Source organism: Oryza brachyantha, chromosome 9 (assembly GCF_000231095.2).
Source record: "Oryza brachyantha chromosome 9, ObraRS2, whole genome shotgun sequence".
NCBI classification, from domain to species: Eukaryota; Viridiplantae; Streptophyta; class Magnoliopsida; order Poales; family Poaceae; genus Oryza; species Oryza brachyantha.
The window spans coordinates 12,676,251-12,698,116 of record NC_023171.2 but is presented as its reverse complement, the minus strand read 5'-3'; the positions used below and the strand labels follow the sequence as shown (position 1 = coordinate 12,698,116).

The 21,866-nt window shown below is 43.0% G+C and overlaps 3 protein-coding genes across 4 annotated transcripts; all 3 read left to right on the top strand.

Annotated features, from left to right (window-relative positions):
* The first annotated feature begins 6,319 nt into the window (after positions 1-6,319).
* Positions 6,320-10,454, top strand: LOC102716248 (oleoyl-acyl carrier protein thioesterase 1, chloroplastic-like). The gene is made up of 7 exons (XM_006661347.2): positions 6,320-6,861; positions 8,307-8,440; positions 8,530-8,643; positions 9,157-9,252; positions 9,594-9,681; positions 9,769-9,837; positions 9,992-10,454. Exons 1-7 carry the CDS (start codon positions 6,559-6,561, stop codon positions 10,241-10,243), a joined length of 1,056 nt encoding a protein of 351 aa, XP_006661410.2. The 5' UTR covers positions 6,320-6,558; the 3' UTR covers positions 10,244-10,454.
* A 531-nt stretch (positions 10,455-10,985) lies between these two features.
* On the top strand, positions 10,986-16,277 carry LOC102722243 (ubiquitin carboxyl-terminal hydrolase 2-like). Of its 2 annotated transcripts, none has more exons than XM_015841340.2 (3): positions 10,986-11,144; positions 11,414-14,330; positions 15,480-16,277. In XM_015841340.2, exons 2-3 carry the CDS (start codon positions 11,419-11,421, stop codon positions 15,718-15,720), a joined length of 3,153 nt encoding a protein of 1,050 aa, XP_015696826.1. In that variant the 5' UTR covers positions 10,986-11,144; positions 11,414-11,418; the 3' UTR covers positions 15,721-16,277. The 2 variants fall into 2 exon arrangements, with proteins under 2 accessions (XP_015696826.1, XP_006660810.1); XM_006660747.3 differs by having other exon boundaries at positions 11,393-14,330.
* Positions 16,278-17,895: 1,618 nt separating this feature from the next.
* On the top strand, positions 17,896-18,862 carry LOC121055354. Its single transcript, XM_040527752.1, has one exon. The coding sequence runs from the start codon at positions 17,971-17,973 to the stop codon at positions 18,649-18,651; it is 681 nt and encodes a 226-aa protein (XP_040383686.1). The 5' UTR covers positions 17,896-17,970; the 3' UTR covers positions 18,652-18,862.
* Positions 18,863-21,866: the final 3,004 nt, after the last annotated feature.

Sequence of the window (21,866 nt, the reverse complement as noted above, 5' to 3'; positions counted from 1 at the left end):
CCACGTTTTTTTTAAAAAAATAATTTACAGGTAAAACTATTATATATGTGTTTATAGTGCTAAAAAACAAAAGGCGTAAAACAAACAACGATAAAAAAACACAAAATCAAATTCAAAATTAATTTAATTTAAAATTTTCTTATAAGCAGCTGTAACTGCAAAACAATTTGAGCTTAAGAATATGGAGGTGATTGTTTGATTTATTAGGAAAAAAGTCAAACGACAAATTGTAAATAAAAATTGTATATACGTGTTTCCTTAGTGATCTAATAGTCAATGCTAAAAAATAAACTACGATAAAAAAATTAAAATATACTGTAAATTTAAGGCTAAAAATTTTAGCTTATAAGTATAAGCAGAAATAAAAGGACACCTTTCATACGCAGTCTTATGCCTTGGCTGGCCACAGCTCTGAGCCTTGGGGCAGATGTTTTTTTTTTCCTATCAAGATGTCAACTTGACATAATGCCATTCGATTTGAATTTTAAAATGCCTTATATTCAATTTCGGTTTCCATTTGCTTGGCCAATGGAACTGCATCTTAGTGGGGCTAATTAAGGGCTGCTAGCTGCCATTTAATGTGCATCTCAAGTGAATTCTCCACTACGATGCAATGGGAAGGAAATGTTAATCCGACAATAGATGATGTAAACCACTTCAGGAAAGTACAATGAACGGTGTTTACGACAAAAAAAAAAGAAAAAAATTGGAGCAACCTTCACATCAACATAGAAATGCATTGGCAAAGCCACCTAATCTGGTCATTATATATAGTGGAACATTGGGCGGCTCTATCCAGTTCCAATCAGCAATTTACATTTATCTTTCCTACTGTAAAAAGACCCTAGTAATGTTGACAGCGAATCTGCCATACCATTAAAGATTTAACAGAATTTACGAATTGATCTACGATACATGCTGATATTATGAAACATTATAATATTTGGTTTAGACAAGTGAATATCAATTTTTCTGAATAAGCAAACAAGTGATCCTAACCTATTTTATTTCGCTCATAGCAAAGCAGGGGACATTCGCTAGTGAGTTTTAATTATTAAAGCTAATTTGCTATAGACATAAGTGTGTACGTGCTTTCGTTTGTGTTGTAGGTCAGGCCCAATAGTAATTGAGCCCATGGTTTCTCAAACCGGAGCCCAAGAGTTCAAGACACGTTTCCATGAAGAGAGGTGTGAATTTAAATGAAGTTTTGTGTTTAAATTTAAAATTGGAATTATTTTGGATAGTTGGCTGGCCACCGGTTAAATATTTAAGACTCCTTTGGAACAAATGTTTTTCAAAGGATTCAAATCCTATAGGATTACTATCTATGAGGTCATTTGGTTTGTACGATTCGGTTGGAATTCTTCCTTTTCTTGACTTTTTGGAGGATTTCAAGCGTGAACTCAAACATCATAGTTTTAATCTCTTTGAGAAGTCAAAGGCACCACCTCTCATGGTCGGCCTTCTATGACATCTCAAGTAGTTTCGACGATATGCAAGATCATTGTCATGATTAATATTTTATGATGAACAATTAAAACTATAAATTGATTTATTATTAGCAATTGGGTTAAAAGTATTTATGATGTTGGTGTGCGTACGTGTAACTAATGTGGTGTTGGTGACACACGAGGAATGAACATTACATGCGATGGAATTATAACATGCTTCACAGGTCAAGTGCTGAAATTTTTTTAAAGAAATTAGGAAGGAACCAATGAAAAAAAAAAAGAAAGGGAGCATTGCTACACTACCCCGGGCCACGGGACTGTGCAAGCTGTAGGGGACGCGGTTACCGTAAAAAAAGACATGGGTGACTGACACGTTGATCTCACTATCTATGGGTCCACGTATTAACTACTGATATCGCGATATCGAAGTCAGAGGATCTCATTGCGGCTACAAGCGGGTAGGGCTGAAAACGGAGCGAATACGGACGAAAAATACACGTACTGTATTTGTTTTCATATTTTTAGGCGGATACGGAAACGGATACGAATACCTCGGATACGGAAACAAATACGGATTATCTCGAATACGAATAAGGATCGAATGTAGCCAAACACGAATACGAAAACAAATATTTCTCGAAACATACAAACCACTCAAATCATTCGTAAAGACAAATAGCACCACATATATATAGCTAAGTTAATCGAAATAGTTCGTAGAGACAAATAACGTACAAACTTGCAGCCTGATACACAAAGCTGCAACTATATCATTCTTCCATTTCGTCCAAAACATCATCCTGCTCATCCATATCATCATTATTATCCTTTACCTGCAAAAGTTGAATAATTTTATTGTCATATTAAGTCAAACATTTACATAGTACAGTAAAACGAGTAATAACTCACCACTACCAATAAGTTTGCCAAATACCTCTCTAAGCCTTCAATGTCCAACTCATTGATGATAGCCTGGTTCTTGTAACCTAAGAATGGCACCCAGAAGAGACCATGCATCAGATATACATATATACAGGAGTTGTCAAATAAGTAATGAACATAAGAACAAAATATACCATTCTTAGATGCTAAATTCCAATCTTTGGTGCACACTAAAACTTGGACAGCTTCAGGATCAAGACATGTGCGAAATGGATCAACAACACGGCCACCGGCACTAAATGCTGACTCAGAAGCAACAGTTGACACTTGAATACACAGCATATCACGAGCAAGTTTGGCGAGGATAGGAAATTCTGCTTGTTTGGCCTTCCACCAAGACAAAATATCAAATGGATCTTCCGAAGTCCATTGTAACAGTGGCTGTTGCATGTATATTTCTAACTCAGTTTTGTCACTACGGGTAGGTTGGCTTCTTGCAAGCAAAAATTTTTGAAGTTGATGATCATGATCATGGCTACTGTCATTGTCATTAAATATGTCATCAAGGTTATCACTATTATCAACAATAGCAGGCTCAGGTTGCACTTGACATTGAGGCACATGCACTTCAGCACCTTTCTTGCTTGATGTTACATGTGCACTAGTAGTATAGAAATCAAACAATTTTTTGACAACACTGTTGAACTCCTCAATTTTTTGTTCAGCTTTTGTACCATAAACCGGGTTAGCATAGAACTCCACTAAACTTGTCTTGTAACGTGGGTCAAGAAAGCATGCAACAGCAAGAGCCATATTAAACTTCTCCAGTACTTATCATATTTAGTTTTCATGTAGTGTGCCATAGTATTTACCGTTTTATCTCTACTCTTACACCAATCAGCAATAGCAATCTTAATACTACAAAACTTACCATAGAAATGATTAGCTGTAGGATATTTAGTACCAGAGAATAGTTCAGTTGCATCATGAAATGGCTTTAAGCACTTGCATAATGCTATTGCCATAGACCAGTCTTCCTCGTTAGGAGCACACTTGGAATACTTTTTACCATGCCGAAGAAAAAGCCTATTAAAAGCATTTCTGTAGTAAATAGCATTCCTCAACATGAGAAATGTGGAGTTCCATCTCGTAGGAGTGTCCAAGGAAAGACCCTTTGTGTTATCCAAATTTACTTCCAATGCACACTTCTGAAATGTTTCAAACTGCAATGGTGAGTTCTTCAGAATTGAGATAGTATTTCTGATATTTGATACTGCCCGTGCAATTTGTCTTAGACCATCTTGGGCAACTAGGTTCAGGATATGGTTAAAACATCTCACATGAAAGAATATCCCATCACAAACCAATGGAGAGATTTTTTTGAGTTTTAAAATGACACCTTTAACACAAGTATCATTTGCTGACGCATTGTCCAAAGTAAGGGCAACAAGCCTTCTATCAAGGTTCCAATCAACAATGCTATCATAAAACTCTTTACATAGATTATTTCCTGAATGATGTCCTATTACTGCATAAACTTAATGATCCTCTTTTGCATGTTCCAAGTGTCACCTATCCAATGAACTGTGATGCACATATAACTTTTGTTTTGACTAGATGTCCACATGTCCATGGTTGTACTAAAACGACATGGGAGTGTAAGAAAGTGCTGCCATAATTTCTTCTTTTCCTCTTCATATATGTTCATAATTTCCTTTCTCACAGTAATGCGACTCTTAATGGCAAAAGTAGGGCGTAAAGACTTGATAAATCCACTAAGTATTCATGCTCAACAATGGAAAATGGATACTCATGCATGATAATTGCCATGTAAAATTTTTGCAGGCTCACTGCCTCATCGTACTTGTAAGTCTCAACAGCCCCTTCACCAACATCTTCACTGTTGTTCATCTGTAGCAGTTGCTGACCTTGTTTAATTTGGTGCTTGTGCATCAGGTGATTCCAGAAAACAGAAGTGCCACAATTACTCTCACAACGGCGTTTATATGAGCACTTGTTGCATTTAGCATACTCCTCTACAATGACAGTATCACCGGGTCCTTTTTTGTTTACCTTATGCTTGGTGTAGTGCTGCCAAACTTCAGAACTACACTTCTTTTTTCTCTTCCCAGGAGGTAAGATCTCACTATCATCAGTAGTTGTTAGATCAATTGCATTATCAGGTGACAGTGCCATTGCCAAAGGACTAGTAGCAGGAGTAACATCATGTGTAGGTGTAGCAGTAGTAGAGGAAATTAGTGGTAGCAGTTGCACAACTGGAGATGATGCAGTATTACTAGCACTACTTGCACTAGCAGACTCCATCACAAATCTACACAGAAAATAAATGGCACATCCAAGATCTACATGAGGTATTGAGCTTATTGATTTCATGAATGCACAACCAAGACTACTAGATCTAAGAAGAGCAAATCAAATATATTACCAGAGGGATTATGAGCTTGAGGATAATAGTTTGCTACCAGCGTCCGGCGGAAATGGCTGCCACCATGCCACCAACGATTTGTTCACCGGCGGCAATACAACAAGGAATGACAGCTGAGGGGCCAAAGTCCAGCGCCGAGCCGTCGTCACACCCGTCGGCCGTCGCTGCCGTCGAGTCTGTTGTCGTCGCCGCCGCCGTCGTGTCCGCCGCCGCCGCTGCTTTTGCCGCCGCCGCCTCGGCTGAGTCAGCCCTTTTGCGACTAGGGTTTAGATTGGTGAAGCAGCTGTGAAGGGTCAAAGGAATTAAGTAATCCCTCTGTTGATGGGCCTGACCGGGCTGAACTGGTTTCGTGTTTGCGGATATCCGCTCATTACAATCTTCGGATATCCGTCGGAGTATCCGTATCCGGAGAAAATTATCCGTATTTTTATCCGTATTCGAATTATCCAGAAAATATCCGATCCGAACTACGTCCGTATTCGTTTTTCCCCGGAGCGGACGGAAATTATCCGCTCCGTTTTCAGCCCTACAAGCGGGTGAATCTTTCGAACATTAGTACAGCGCTTAATGCATCAGCAAGTCATCGATCAGCAGCAAATGCAGTTAATACTACTACTAGCAGACAGAGGTGGAATTGTGTTGTGCGTACAGTCCGATGATGATGGATTAAACCAGAGCTTAATGATGATGCAAGCAGTGGCGTTAGCTGCAACCGTAAGTTGACTTAAACGAGAAAGAAATTAGGGCCCGGCCGATTAGTCGCCGTCAGCATGTGCTCCACACCTCTCCCATACTCCCGGCGTGCAGCGTGCTCGCCCAATTGCTCCAACAAGTCTCAACTTTGCATCGTCAGATCAGCAGCAAATACTCCATGCGTATCAAATCAGGATATCAAATCGCCTGAATCGCATCAAATCAGCACGAACTGCTCACTCCGCGTTTAAGTATACAAATTGATTTCGTTTGATTATATACCTTCGTAACTGCCCTAAGAATATTTAGATCAGGAAAATAAAAAACACGTGGTAGATTCTTTTTGTCATATTGTAATCTTATTAGAAAAATATTGGTCAAATCGCACACTTAGCACCAAATGTAATTAACACTCCACCTGAATAGCATCAAATTGGAATTGGAATAGTAAAGTTATGTCTAAATCGATTCCAATATGATTATATTTTATCAAATTCTGCCTTTTTGCAAACTTAGCGTACACACCTTATTCAGGCTTCTTGTGGTATCCAAGTTAAAATCTTAGCCTCAAATGACCCTCGTATTTGGCTAATCATTCTTCCGAGGAATCGGAGTTGTGTGGACAGCGAGACGCCCATGTACATTTATACAATGTGTGAGTACCTGCTTTTTTTTTAAAAAAAAAACTATGGTTGAGACTTGAGAGAGGAAAAAAAAAATGAAAATTAGGCCGTTTTATCTTCAGTTTGATGAAATTCGAGGCATGTCTGAAACTCTCTGAATCTCTGAAATTCTGAAACGCTCGCCTGATCCCCTCCCTCCGTCTCCTTCGCCTCGTTCCTATCGCCTGCGTCTCCCCCACCACCACCACCACCGCCCCCGCCGCTCCAAGATATCCACTAGTGGCCACCGCGCCACGCCACGCCACGCCAAGCCCACGCCGCCGTCTCCCTCCCTCCCTCCTTCCCCTATAAACCCCCCCGCGCCCGCCCCCACCAGCCTGGTCGGCGGCGGCGGCAGCGGCAGCGGCGGCAATCTTGATTCTTGAAGCGGACCGCCGGTGTCCACCACCTCCCTTCCGCCTCCATGCTGCGCTGCCACACGCCGCCGCAATGCCGCCTCGGCGCGGGCTCGGGGCTGCTGCGGCGGCGCGAGATGGTGCCCGGGGCCGTGGTGCGGTGCCGCGCGCAGCAGGTGTCCGGGGTCGAGGCGGCGGCGGCGGTGGAGGGTGCGGGTGCGGGTGGGGGGAGGCCGAGCATGGCGGAGCGGCTGCGGCTGGGGAGCCTCCTGGAGGACGGGCTGTCCTACAAGGAGGGCTTCATCGTGCGGTGCTACGAGGTGGGCATCAACAAGACGGCCACCGTCGAGACCATCGCCAACCTCCTCCAGGTACGCACTCCCTGCCGGAACTCCTCATTTCCTCCCATCTCCCGGCTCTCTTGTTCAGTCGGATTCGTGCTCTCCGAGGCTCGAGCTGAGGTGGAATCTTCCCGGATTGCGAAATGCGCTGCCGCCACGGTTTGTGAGGGGAGTGGATTCAGCACCGTCCTGTTCTTGGTAGATTCAGTGGTTTGGATCTGAATTTGGACAGCCCCAATTCATCGGAAGAATTAGAATGCGAGCTGCCCTGCTGTGGCATGATAAGATTCAGTACACCGATATTTTGTAGTACTCCAGTATTATTTGCTCAAATCTGTGGGCTGTCATTTGCATAAGTTCAACTAGAGCTTGATAAAGTCAGTCGTGCTAGTCTTATTCTAGTTAGTGTCTTTTTTTGCATTTGTTTATATTTTGTTGGAAGTGACAAATCGTGGGCTGGTGAAATCGCCCATAGATTTTCCCATCTCGGCAGGCTTGCATCCCTAGGTAGCATCAACTCCTTTCTAATGCTGCTTTTTACAGTCTTTTCTAATGCTGCTTTTTATCGTCCATGTGTAAGTTAAGATGCAGGGGGTCATTTTTTGGCTTTTTCAGGTGGCGTATTTGCAAACGGAAAATAATTTGTAAATAAAAATTTTATATACATGTTCTTAGCAATCTAAAAGCAAAGAATGCGAAATAAACTATGATGAAAAAATCCAAGATCAACTATAAATTTAAGGTTGAAAACTTAAATTTTGGCTTATAAGCAAAAGCAAAAAAGATAAGGGTGTTAGTTCCTGAATTCTTGTGCTTAAAGACTTGGGCTCCCATCCTTTCGCTTTTTGGAAGAAAAGGCGAAATGGATTATTAGCAACTGAAAAATAATTTGTGGGTAAAGCTTTTATATACGTGTCCATAGCCGATTCAAAAGAAAATGTTGTAAAATAAACTAAGATGCAAAAACTAGACAATCAACTCCAAAATTAAGTTTTGAATTCAAATTTGAGTAGTTCTGTGTGCTTGGATGAATGTGTGTGTCTGTTACAAATTTCTTGAAATTCTAATTGGGTATAGATCAGGTCAGGTAATTTGAGTGTTACTAATGTACCATCATTCTAATAAGTGAAACTTTGATTGGCAATAGATCCTGTGGAGTTTGTTCTGGTGGGATTTAGTGAATTGAATATAATGCAGTCGCATTCTATGTGCTATGGTATGCTATCTTGATTTGAAAACTAAGATAATATCAAGTGGAACACCTTATTTTTCCCCTGAAAACCTCTGAACTCATGATCATTGAATTTGAAAATGATAGCCAATGGTAGCAATAAGTATTTCCACTTCTATTAGCATCTGTCTTACTTATCAGTGTTGGGCTGTTGGCTTTATTTATATCATGACCACTGTTGAGAAGTATCTGATTGATTTGTTTATACTATACCTTTTAATGGTACAATTTCTTGCAAATACAGGAGGTGGGGTGTAACCATGCACAAAGTGTTGGGTTCTCCACTGATGGTTTTGCTACGACTACAACAATGAGAAAACTTGGTCTAATTTGGGTGACCAACCGAATGCACATTGAGATCTACAAGTATCCAGCATGGTAATTTCAGAATTGCATGGAACATTGTTCCACGCTTGTTCTTCTTTTAGCAAGATTTAGTTCTGACCAGGTGGCTCTGCTCTGGTCAGGGGTGATGTTGTGGAGATCGAGACTTGGTGCCAAGAAGATGGAAGGATCGGTACTCGGCGTGATTGGATCCTTAAGGATCTGGCTAATGGTGAAGTTATTGGCAGAGCTACCAGGTACTTACTGCTCAAGTATAAAATTATTCATAATCACTAGAACATTGTTGTGCATGCTGGGATTCTGCATATTAAGGGGGTCCGCTGGTGATGGCTTACCTTTTTAAACTTAATATTTCTCACCTCTTTACTTTCTTTAATATTTCTCACCTCTTTATTTTCTCCCTCACCTTATTACCACTTATTAGCTTCCCCTTCTCCAAGAAAATTCAAGCAGCTTAGGTATTTAAAATAGTGAAAATTTAGTTACTAAATTTTAGCAATCTTGAAAGAGAATATGTGAATCGAAATACGTAGAATTTTTTATGCCCAATAATCTCTGGTGCTTTCTTTTCTTGAGTTAACATGTTACACCTGCTGGCTGTCAATTGATAGCACAACATTAATATTTGTTCTTAGTGAGTGGGATCAGCTAATGATTACAGAATTGGAACTTAGCAGTGGAAAACAATAGGACCTTTTCATTATTTAGTGTTTACAGTGTAACAAAGCTGTGTTTGCTTGTTCGTCCAGCAAATGGGTCATGATGAACCAAAATACACGCAGACTACAAAGAGTGAGCGATGATGTGAGGGATGAGGTTTTTGTACACTGTCCAAAGACTCCAAGGTAAACTAATACTCTTGTACTCTAGCCTCAATTTTCCTGCACATGCATGCATTTTTTCTTGCTTGATACAGCTCTGTTTTTTTTTTCCAACTGAGCATAGATTCCCTTTTTGCCCTTTGACTTGGCTCAGTTAAATATACTTGACGTGTAGCTCATTAAGTACATTTAACATGTAGCTCAGTACATACATTCTAGTGGTCTTGAATTACTCGAGAATGACAAGAATGTTATTTCTTTGTATTCATAGTCGCAAATGATTTGTTGGTAGCCTGAAAATTGCATGTGTATTTTATTAAATAACCCTTGTGGAATAATTATTGTAACAAGCTGACATTTTGCAGATTAGCGTTCCCCGAGGAAAATAACGGCAGTTTGAAAAAGATTCCAATTCTTACAGATCCTGCACAGTACTCAAGACTAGGGCTAGTGGTCAGTTCTTCTCGTCTTGGATCGTAGTCTTTCTTTTCACTGCACTGAACAATTCTATGCTGACATACATTACTTTCGGAATTGCAGCCAAGAAGAGCTGATCTGGACATGAACCAACATGTCAATAATGTCACTTACATTGGTTGGGTACTTGAAGTAAGTTCTCCATTTTCTCTTCATTACTTAACTATTCTTGCTAGTTCTTATGCATGACAGGCAGACAGCCTTCTCCTGGCTGTAATCTTACTATGAGCAGTTATCATCCTTGTCGATCTGTGATGGTTTCTGATCACTTCCCTTTTCCTGGCAGAGCATACCCCAAGATATTATCGATACACATGAATTACAAACAATCACTCTTGACTACAGAAGAGAGTGCCAACATGATGACATAGTCGATTCGCTTACATATATCGAGGAAGGGGAGAAGAGTTCCAACGGATCCGCATTTGCTGCACCGCACCCAGAAGAGCAGCGTCAGTTCTTGCACTGCTTAAGATTTGCTGGGGCCGGGGACGAGATCAACCGTGGCCGCACCGTGTGGAGGAAGCTAGCTAGATGAAAAATCCCCTTGTGTTGTCCATACAGTCCCATGTATTCTGATCCTTCCATTTGTTTCACCCTTTTACTGTTGGTATCTATCTGGCTTGGCTCTTTCAGAGAATCGATTGTACCCCCCAAATTTTGTGTCAATTTGTTACCTTTGTATGTACTGTGTAACAGTGAAAAGTTTGTGACATTCTATCTGCCTTTGCTGGAGTTGTGCGTTGCTGCCGTTTGCTTTGCTGTACTGGAGACAGCGTTTATGAACCTACAGATAATTTGTGTCGACATCAGATAGATAAATGAGATTCTGTGCGGTACTGCTTATTGACATGTGGGCTTTCACAGACTATGGGGCCAGTACTGCAGGCATTACAGCAGAGGATCTGGACTCCAATGACATGCATGGAAATATATGTTCTTGACTTGAGTTGGTTTACCATATTGCTGCCTAGATTAACCTAAAGTTGTCGCGGATAGAAAGTCGAGTTTGACTGAGTGCTAAGAATGTTTTATTCCCCAACAAATGAAGAGGTGTATTAGGCTGACAGTGACAGTGAGATGTCAGTAATAAAGTGTGGGCGAAATATTTGGACGTGAGACCTAAGCTCCCCAAACAGGACTCAGGTGGAGCCAAAAAGAGCCCAATTGTTCGGCCCAACCCAATACCCAATAATACCCAGGAAGTTCAGGCCCGCCCTGTTTCGTGCTCGGCTTCCTCCCTTCCCATCTCATGGCAGCGGCTGCCGGATAAAAAAACCTTTTTTTTTTTCCTCCCCTACTCTCTCCGACCTCCTCACCCCCTCTGCCAGCCCGGCCGCCTCGCCGTCCTGCAGGGCGCCGCCGCCGCCGCAAGCTGAGCCTTGCCTACCCCCTCGCTGACTCCGTGCCCAACTCTGCGCCGGCCCCTCCCTCTTTCGGTAAAGCTCGCATTTTTTTGCTCTAACTTCTGCTGGGTTTGTTACTAGTTGTCGGCTCGGTTTCTGCTTAGCCTTGATCTCCGAGTCGGAAGGGGATTTGGTTGGTGCAGGGTTTATCTATAGTTTGTGTCCGGAGTCCCCCGCGGTCCTGGGTTTTCATTGGTTTTCCTTGATTTGCTCTGCGTAGCTCGTGATTAGGTTGTTCTTTAGGGTTTCTTGCGTCCTTGTGATGATGGATTGCGTTTCAGATTGGTCTGTCTTGGTCTCAGAAGCGATGGGGAAGAAGTTGAAGGCGAAGACCAAGAACCCAAGGAAAACCCAGCAGCAGCAGCAGCAACGGGAGCCAGCGGCGGCGCTCTCCGATGCTGGATCTGGGGATGCTGAGTCGCAGGACGCGGGCAATTCGACGGAGGAAGCTGCTGCTGCGTCGGCCAGCGGCAGGGAGCAGTGCGGCCACTATGGCGGCGACATTGCCCGCTTGGACAAGGTCCTCTTGGAGATCATGTCGTCCAAGCATTTTGCGTCGTGCGAGCATTGCCGGGACGACATGCCTCGGAAGAAAGGAGGTGGGGGTGGCAAGGAGAAAGGAGGGAAGCAGCAGAAGAGGAAAGGAGGTGGACAGAAAGGCGCCGCGGCCAAGGGACAGGCAAAGGCGCAGAAGAGTGATATGTGGGTCTGCTTAGACTGTGGTCGGCAATTCTGCGGTGGTGAGGTTGATATGACCAAGCCATACGGCCATGCCCGAAGGCATGCCAAGCAGGACCGGCATTGGTGGGCTGCACGGTTTGATGATCCGACTGTTGCATTTTGTTTGTCGTGTGAAAAGGAAGTGTCGATCGAGATGCCTAGAATAGAGACAGTTGCTGCAGTGCCAGCAGAGGCAGTTGCTGCAGTTGACAGAGATTTGGGTTTGGTTAACCTTCATGGTAGTGTAATCAGAGGGCTGCCAAATCTTGGGAACACATGTTTCTTCAATGCAGTGATGCAGAGCCTCCTTGCACTTGATAGGTTGCGCAGTAAGATGTTGGGACCAGATGTACCAACAGGTGCACTTTCGATGTCACTAAAGAAACTCTTCATGGAGACGAGTGCTTCGAATGATGTTGGAGGTGCACTGAGTCCAAAGAATCTCTTCTCAAATATTTGCTCAAAGTACCCGCAGTTCAGGGGCTACCAGATGCAGGACAGCCATGAATTACTACGCTGTTTTCTTGATGGTCTGCGCACAGAGGAAAATGAAGCTTGGAAGCTAGCAGATGAGTCTTCGAATGCAGCTATTCCTACAATTGTCGACTCAATCTTTGGAGGTCAGCTGTCTAGCACAGTTTCCAGCACTGAATGCACACACAGTTCTGTTAAACATGATCAATTCCTTGATCTATCACTACCAGTTCCATCGAGGAGACCTCCAGCCAAGAGTGTGTCATCACCACCAGCAAAGAGGAACAAACAATCCATAAGGGATAGGAATAAAAATCGGAGATATGGGAGGATTTCTCCCCGAGTGTCTCCCATAGTACAGGTGAATAACAAAGAAAAGATTGAAACTGTTGCTGAATGCAATGATTCCCAGATTCCTGGTTCAGAGTCAGGACAGGTTGTCTGTGAGAAAGAGCCTGAGCCTTCTGAATGCAGTGAGTCATGTGCTTCTGTGCCTAATCTAGAACAAACAGGCACTTCAAATGTGGAGGATCCCGCTTGCTGGTTGGATTACATTGATGATGCAGATGAAGCAAAATCTGAGATTCTTGATTCGGCAGATTCTACTGAGGCAGGACACATCTGGGAAGACAAGGGTGTTATTCATGGTCCATTTCTTCCACAGGATTATGCCTTATCAAAAGAGCAGGTCTTGGGTTCTGAACACTCTGGTGAAAACCTTATTGATGACGCAACATCTTCACACCCTATTATCTTGCTTCCTTACAAAGAATTTGGTTCCACTGCCGAGGAAATGGATGCAACTGTAGAAAATTCACAGAAACCAGAAGACGCACTTGCTCCTCCAGCTGTTTCTCTGACAGAAGATAATGCACAACCTGCATCTGTTGGTGATGGTGATCAAGATGACTTTGCTGGTCTTGGTGATATGTTCAACGAGCCTGAAGTTACTTCTGAAGTCAAGAAGGAAACAGGTACAGTTGAAAATATTGATGTGATGGCCTGGAGTAGCAATAGTGCTGAAGATGAGGTGGATGATAGTAATGCACCTGTATCAGTTGAGGGCTGCTTGGCTCTGTTTACTGAACCGGAGTTGCTCTCTGAACCATGGCACTGTGAGCATTGTTCTAACTCTGTTGCCTGCCCAGACGCCAACGATGGCAAACATGATGAGATGGCGACTAGTGCCAATGAAAGAAAGGATGGGAAGGAGATGATGGCAGGTGGTGATGAAAGACAAGATGGTGATAAGTTGATCACTAACTGCATCGAAGAGGAGGGCACTGATCAAATTATGGCAACTGATGGTTGCTCTGACAATTTAAATACTGATATGAACAGTAAGGAAGGTGGTTGTGCAAATTCTTCTTTGGCCGGTGCTGCTAACTCAGGCGATGCTAACTTTTCAGACAATGGGAAAGTTGCTTTACTGAAATCAGGTGCTTCTCTTGTTGAAACTGAACAGGCAGACAGCAAATTACACCATCTGGAGACTCAGGATTTGAACAACTCAGCATTGGAATATACATCTTTGAGTAAGCAACCGCGTGATTCTACGCAGCATAAGGATGAAAATAATGTGGATGTAGCCTCTGAAGAAGCAACTGCACCAGAGTGTTGTCGCGATGATGAGTCTGCCTCTTGCAGCACAACCAACAAGAATGAAGCAGAATGTGGTGCTGGTTCTGAAGAAATTGTTGCTAGTAGCCTTCCATCTGAGATGCAAAGAATCTTACCAGGTGAAAGAGACAATGAAGATGTTATCACACGGAATCAGGGCAGAAGGAAGCGAATGAAGATGGTTGGCAAAGCACATCAAGGACGAGATAGCCAAAATGAACAGAAACAGAATGGAAAAAAGGTCTTCAGAACTGCAATGAGAAGAATCCTTATCAGCAAGGCCCCACCTGTATTGACAATTAATTTGAACAGATTCAGTCAGGACTCACATGGTCGGTTCAAGAAATTGAAAGGGCATGTACGCTTTAAGGAGATAATTGATGTGCAACCTTTCATGGACCCAAGGTATTGAACTTTTTTCTCTATTGGAACCCTTCAGCTTTTTTATTAGCTTTGACCATCAGGTATTAATCTAATCGTAATTGCTACTAAGAAGCAGCACTGCCCATGCATAGTTTGCTCATTGACAGAGAATTTTTATACTAAAAACCTCACAATGGTTTTCAACCATTTAGTTAGCAACACTCCTAAAGGAAATTGTAGTAAATAACATAGTGAGGATAATGAATGTTAAGCTTTATATGTAGCTTCCAGGTAATTTTAGTTCTGCATCCCTAGCGATTGCCCAATGTTTTTTGAGAAGATAAAGAACTGCATTATCCGAGAAGATATTGAGAGTGTATCACATTATCTGATTCAAGTCCACCATTTATCGTATAAACATTAATACCTGAGAACATTCAACAATAAATTTGAATTTGGAGAGCAGGGTTAATTTAGCAGTGCAACACGATTTAGATTACAAGGCAGTAAGGCAGACTAATGTGTTTTCCTTCCTCTTATTTTTACCTGGAAATGTGTTTCTATTTGTGGATGCTATTTCTTTGAAGAAAAATACCGATTGATTTGAACTTTCTAACTTCTAAATAATCAACTATATCTATTGAAAGAGAACAGCTGCATGTGGATACGAATTGGTTGGCTTGTAGAAGCTGCAGCAAATTTTCATATGCTTTGCCTTCAACATAAGTCTTATTCACCATTTATAAGTTGGTTGAAGCACTTCTGGACATGAGGAATATCTCTGAAATTTTCGACTGCCTTCATAATTTTGCATCTAACTGTTTACCATGTAGTAGGGTAGTACACAACACTCTATTACATGTCCATTAATGGTCAAAGCGGTTAGCAGAGAACAAGATCCCTCCCCCCCCCCCCCCCCCCAACCCTCAACCCAAAGAAAATGTATTACTGTGAATAGTCTGTACCAGCGACACGATGTCTTCTTGAAGTTTATATAGAAGTATGTCTGTTATCTGTATAAGAATAGGGAAAAAAAGGGAAGCTATGATGTCTTCCAGCTTCAAATTTTGAATCCTGGTATCTCAGGAGGCCTTTATTTTTGCATATTTCAACTAGATGGTTTTAAACTTTGTATCTTCAATTTGTGAGTTATGAGTTGGTCTGCTCATCGCTATTCTCTGTAATCTGCAGGTCTAAGGAGAATGACAACACCACATATCGTCTAGTTGGCGTTGTTGAGCACTTGGGAACCATGGCAGCTGGGCATTATGTTGCATATGTGAGAACTGGCAAGATTGGGGGTCGGCAGCAGAGGAGCACTGATTCCAAGTCATGGTTTTATGCAAGTGATGCACAAGTCAGAGAAGCCTCTCTGGAGGAAGTTCTTAACTGTGAGGCTTACATACTTTTCTACGAGAGGGTGGGTGACTAAGACAGTTATGCCTGGCAACCTATTCGTCGACCAGTCAGTAATCAGGACATGATCAAATGGTCAGCATAAACCACATTTTTTTTGGATAATCAGAGGCTCAGATAGTCTTCATACTAGTTACTATCCATCAAGTCCATTTCGTTTCTTTGAATGAGTTCCATTGGCTTTATTGCCATTTGTCTACTCGGTCGAAGAGATTTTTCACAAGTGGACTTGAACAGTTAATCTGTTCATACTGCCTACAGCCGTTTTGTCTTTTGAAGCATATTTGGAGGTGTGGAAATGTTCAGAATTGGCGAGCAGCTCATACATATCTTGGCAGGTGCTCTGTGGAAAGCCCATAGATATTGCTTTACAACCAAAACATGGTCACCTTAGTACTACATATTTTTTTGAGTATATGTCTCCAGTCTCCACCCCTAAATTTTGAGTGATGGGGGTGTATACTGTAACGGTGCCTTAGATCCATTTTAAAAGTGGTAATTACATACTCTTATCATTGTCATCTGGGATGATAAAAAAAAAATCCTCCTTTCATTGAGAAATTTTCTGTTTCAGAATGTTGTGTTGTTTGCCCTGGAGGTTTGTGTTGAAAGAAACTTCTTTTTTTGCCCATTTTTCTGGTACTGATATCTGATTGGTTACCCAAGGCAGCACAAAACCGGATAATAATTGTTCACACATCCAGTTGTGACTTTGCTTTTACCAACAGAACCCTTTTTCTTCAAGAAACTATTTTTGCTACAGTCTGAATCCAAAGTATGCTGCTGCTGCGTTGGAAACCAACTATGGTGAGCAGAGGCTACTCAACAACGCCGTATACAGCTTGTTCTTGGCCATGGATGCAACTGGACCAACCAAGCAAAGCTCGCCGCAGATAGCGTGCAGATTAATGGCGATTCACTACGTACTGGCACAGAGTCTTCAGGGAGAAAAATGTGGGACAGATCATAACAGCTACGAGGGTACGATACGTTATATTTATACACGTAACACACATACAAAACGGCGAATACCTTAACGCATGAGAGAACGAGACAAGTAATACCTCACTAAAATTCTACTCCATATGTTCCTTATTACAATCACTTTATATTTATCCTAAGCCAAGGCTCTTTTAAATTTAACCAAACTATAAAAAAATATAACAATATTTTCAACCCAAAATAAATATATTAGTATAACAAATATATCTTAAAAAGATATATATATATATATATATAAGTCGTATATATAAAACTAGCATATAGGAATTATGTATACACAAAGTTTATATACATTAACTTGTTCACATGAGTTAGCTGCTCGTGACGTGAACCTTCCCTCTTTTACCCTAATCTTTTCGCTTGTGTTTATATTATAACCAAAATTTAAAATTTCAAACTTAAACTTAAAAGTAGATTTTAGGACTTCTTTTATTACAGTTTATTTTTTCATTGTTTTTTCGATTGTATCAACCAGTAGTAACAAACGCCAACCACCCATCCATCCGGCCACCACCGAAAAATCCACCGGGAAAACGGCCTCGGAGCCCCCCGCCCGCGGCTCGGCTCGTAGCCGACTACCCGGGATGCTGCAAAAAACGGGGCGAAATCGTCGTAATCTCTCCATGTGGTGGCCGCGAGGCGAGGCGAGGCGAGGCGCGGCGTTGCGTTGCGTTGCCCGCTCGCGCCAACCGCATCGGCCATGCCATCTTAACGGCAACCAGGGGCGGAGCTACAGTACCTCAGTCAGGGCTAGTCGACCCCGATGATTTCTTCGCTCCGATAAAATCCATTGTTATATAAGAGCCGATACACTGTAAATATATTTTAAAGAGATAAAAAAGAAGAGAGAAGAGTAGTAAGCTACTAATTGGTAGCTAACTGTAGCATGGACACTAAAACGCAATATGTATATGATATGTGAGACTATATATTAATGCTTCATAGGTAACTATTATATGAATCGACTATTTGATTGACTATAGATAAATTGGAGGTAGAAGTTGACTATACTATTGAACTTGCTCTAAGATGATACTAAATATTAAATAAGATTAATATATTCTGGTCTGGTGACCCGATAAACTATTTTTTTTTAGCTTCGTTAGTGACGACAACACAACTAAACAAAAAGAAAAAGAAGAGTAAAACCGGCGCACGATGTGATGACGCCGCTGATGCGTACTATTTTAGGCGTCTTTTGGTGAGGCGTAGGCTGCTTCTGCTTCTGTACGAGTGAGGCGCGCGCGCGCTGGACTGTGAGGGGATGGAGGCGCGGCGGCGAGGGCGAGGCGTCACGCTCGCCGAGCAGATGGCGGCGTCGTCCAACCTCCGCGACCTCCTCAAGCTCCGCGACGGCGAGGGGGAGGACGACGGCGAGGGAGGCGGTGGTGGTCGCCGCCACCATCGCCAGCCGGCTCCTCCGGTGGTGGTTGTGGGGAGGCGCCGCACGCTGCTCGACGTCATCCGCGGCGTCGACGACCACGACGACGACGAACACCGCCACCAGCCGTCCTCCGGCTTCGTCGAGGGACACCGCTCGGCGACGTCGACGAGGGCGAGGGCGGTCGCCACGGCTGCTGCTCGCCCGCGCGCGGCGGCGGCGGCGGCGGGAGCACGGGGCGGGAGGGTGTCGTTGATGGCGCTGCTGGAGCAGGCGGAGCGGCAGTGGGCGGCGACGGGTGGCGGCGAGCGGAGGCGCGTCGTGGAGGAGCACGCCACGGCGGCGGGGGAGGAGCAGGGGACGAACAACAAGGGCTGCGGCGTCGCCGTCGCCGGCGCCGGCGTGGGAGGGCGGTGCTGCGTGTGCATGGCCCGCGGCAAGGGCGCGGCCTTCATCCCCTGCGGCCACACCTTCTGCCGCGGCTGCGCTCGCGAGCTCCGCGCCGGCCGCGGCCGCTGCCCGCTCTGCAACGCCGCCATCCACGACGTCCTCAACCTCTTCTGACCACCACCACCACCACCGACCACCTCCTCCGCCATCACCGCCGGGCGCCGGCGACGACATCCTCGCCGGTATCCATTAATTCCGTCGATCCAATACACCATTGTTGTAATTGTTGTAACGCACATCAGCACATGTAGATATAAATTTCACTTCTTGCAACTGCAAATCAAAAAGAAATCCTCAAAGCATCGTCAGTTCATCGATCACCCGTTCCCGCTACAACCAATCGCGCGATTCTTGGATCGATCGAATCCTCTGTTTCCTCCATGGCAGGGCAGCCAGCAACGATCCGCAGATCCCGGCACAAAATGCTTTGCTGCTGATTACGTCTGCAGGGACACGTAATCTCACTAGACTGACTCACTACGCTACAGTTCATCGCAGCCACCGTTGAACTCCACCCGTTTGCTCGGTTCAGATCAACGCATCACAACAAAAAAAAAATCAATTTTTTTCAGCGGCGATGTGATCAAAGTGATGTCATGGCCGGAGAAAAATTAGATAGGGATGAGTTGAACCGTGAGCCCATCTGACCAACGGCACTCCAAACCTGACACTCTCGCTGTGATGTTGACTTGCCTGAAATGACCTCAAGTTAATTACTGCTACTAACTCCCAGTCCTGTGCTCCTAATTGGACGGTCCAGATGGTCGGATCACACCAGTTGACTAACTCTGCTTGATCCAGACCATCCAATTGAAACTAATCGGCTAAACTCTTCCATTGAGATGTAATTAGTAGAGGATAACATCATGCATGCATCATTGCTTATTTGCACATGGATATGGTATCTTTGTTGTAGTCTATCAAGGCCTGCACCACAGTGCCAACCACTTTAATCACACTTGGACTACCATCTTTGCAGTTAAGTACCAGGATTGAGCCAATGGGGCACTAACATATATAAGCAATGAGCACTGAAGTGTACTTGTGACACCAATTGGATATTAGATCTTGTTGGATAAGTTTATTTTTTTGCAGTATAATGCGCATGCATTCGTCCATGAATGCACCCACTGAAACTCCATACGAGCACCTCCAAAAACTATACCGACATATCTTAAAATTGATTAAGTCAATGTGAACCGATGAACACCTTGCTATCGACGGAGATACGTCCTTCCACTGAGAACATAATTAACCGTAAACACAAACACACATGTCAAAAGTCTAGCACATTAACCTACTTAATTATACTTTTATAACATTGGATATTAGATCTTGTTGGGTAAGCTAACCTTACCATCATGCAACCACGGATGCAGAACTGCAGAGCAAACACATCCATCTCTCTCTCTCTCTCTGCTTGTGACTGCGTGCATGTGTGTCGCCGTTAGCCTGTCTCTGCGAGCGGCGACACCGGGAATGATGGCGACGCCATGAATCTGCATGCAATGCAATGGAAGCTTTGCTTGGTTTGGGACCGGGGAAAAAAATGGTTGGATGGGGGGGCTCAAATTGGCAGAAGAGAAGAACTGGACTTTTTGGAGATTTGCAGAGGTTCAGACAAGCAGCATCGCTGGGGGGAATTGCCGTTTAGCGGACGTAGGAATCATGTACTCTCTCTTGACTTAAAAAAACGAATTTTCCGGTTTTCGTGTCCAACGTTTGACCATCTGTCTTATTTGAATTTTTTTAAGAAATTAAAAAAAATTAGTCACACGTAAAATACTATTCATTATTTATTATCTAATAAAAACAAAAATATCAATCACAAATTTTTTTTAATAAGACGAAGAGTTAAAAATTAAAGATAAAAAGTGAAAATTGATTTATTTTGGAACGGAGGGAGTAGCAGGGTTCAGTGGCAGTTGTGTGATGGATGACTTGTGACAGCCTACAGGAATGGGGCACCCACCACTGGTGCTTAATTCGGCCGTATTCCTGTAATGGATCGAGAGAATAATCGTGCATGCTGCTTACTACTCCGTTCAAAAAAAAAAAGATAATTTCTGGGTTTTTTATGTCGAGCGTTTGATCATTCGTTTTATTTAAAAAAAATATTAAAAAATTAAAAAAAAATTAGTCGTGTGTAAAGTACTATTTATATTTTATCAATATTTTATCATGTAGTAACAATAGAAATATTAATCATAAAATGTTTTCAAATAATACGAAAAGTTAAAAATTCTATAAAAACACAGAAATTCGTTTATTTTGGGACGGAGGTAGGTCAGTTGAATCTCAGATTGAATCTCACAAGAAGAATATTGGTTTAGAGTGCAGTTTGTTGTATGGAGCACATGATTCAGGGCGATCTATGAGACTATGATTGATAAGCAACGGAGAAAATAAACTATACAACCAAACTTTTATATCTATTAGGATCCTATCCCTAAGTTGCAAGGATAGGTTGGTTGATTAAGGATAAAACATCGGATCCAGCCGAAATTTCCCGATAAGACTGGTTGCACACGTACTGTCACGCCCAGAAATTCCTCACACGAATTTCTGAACTTAATTGTGTATTAAATCCCTGTCCAGGACCAGCCAGGGTACACAAAAAGACAATGTTGATTACATAACCATCGTTCTTAGAAACAACTGAAAATTACACTTATTCTAGCGGAAATGCAGCGGAAAGAAAAACAAAGGGGTAGACTAGCTCCAGCGGGTACGGCTCCAGTCCACAGGCAACACTTCGACGGCGGAACAGCTCACTCCTGAGAGGCACCTCCATCGGACTCTGCTTCTAGCTCTGGGTTGGGAAAGTTAAGCAAGACTGAGTACAAACCACCGTACTCAACAAGTAACACGGACAAGGGGGAAAATAAATGATGCATAGGGATTAACAAGGACAGGCTAGGGTTAGTTGCGAAGAAAAGCAGCAGTTAAACAAGTAACAGAGATTAAAAAGAATAAAGATAATTAAGAACAGTAAAGCATAAATAAGTAACAGTTGTAAAGTACCACAACACTGTCCAACGTTACACCACGTTGCAACAGGCCCAACCACTACTCAACGTTACACCACGTTGCAGTAGTCCCGAGTGATAACCAATTACTCAAGTTATTACAGGTTCACTAATCACAGTGAAGCTGGAAGCTCGCCCGTAACCGTGGGCACGGCTATTCGAATAGTTTATACTCTGATCAGAGGTGTACTACTGTACCCACAAGACACGACTCCACTACACTTGAACGTGCGCCGACATACCACCACGGCATACCGGAAAGGAGACCGTGATAGGACCCGTTACACAACCCTCCCTATT

Excerpts from the sequence above, each read along its gene's own strand:
- LOC102722243 (XM_015841340.2), top strand. The coding sequence starts at position 11,419 with ATGGGGAAGAAGTTGAAGGCGAAGACCAAGAACCCAAGGAAAACCCAG. Across the intron at positions 14,331-15,479 it reads CAACCTTTCATGGACCCAAG|GTCTAAGGAGAATGACAACA; the intron begins GTATTGAACTTT and ends TGTAATCTGCAG.
- LOC102716248 (XM_006661347.2), top strand. The coding sequence starts at position 6,559 with ATGCTGCGCTGCCACACGCCGCCGCAATGCCGCCTCGGCGCGGGCTCG. Across the intron at positions 6,862-8,306 it reads CCATCGCCAACCTCCTCCAG|GAGGTGGGGTGTAACCATGC; the intron begins GTACGCACTCCC and ends TTGCAAATACAG. Across the intron at positions 8,644-9,156 it reads GTTATTGGCAGAGCTACCAG|CAAATGGGTCATGATGAACC; the intron begins GTACTTACTGCT and ends TTGTTCGTCCAG.
- LOC121055354 (XM_040527752.1), top strand. The coding sequence starts at position 17,971 with ATGGAGGCGCGGCGGCGAGGGCGAGGCGTCACGCTCGCCGAGCAGATG.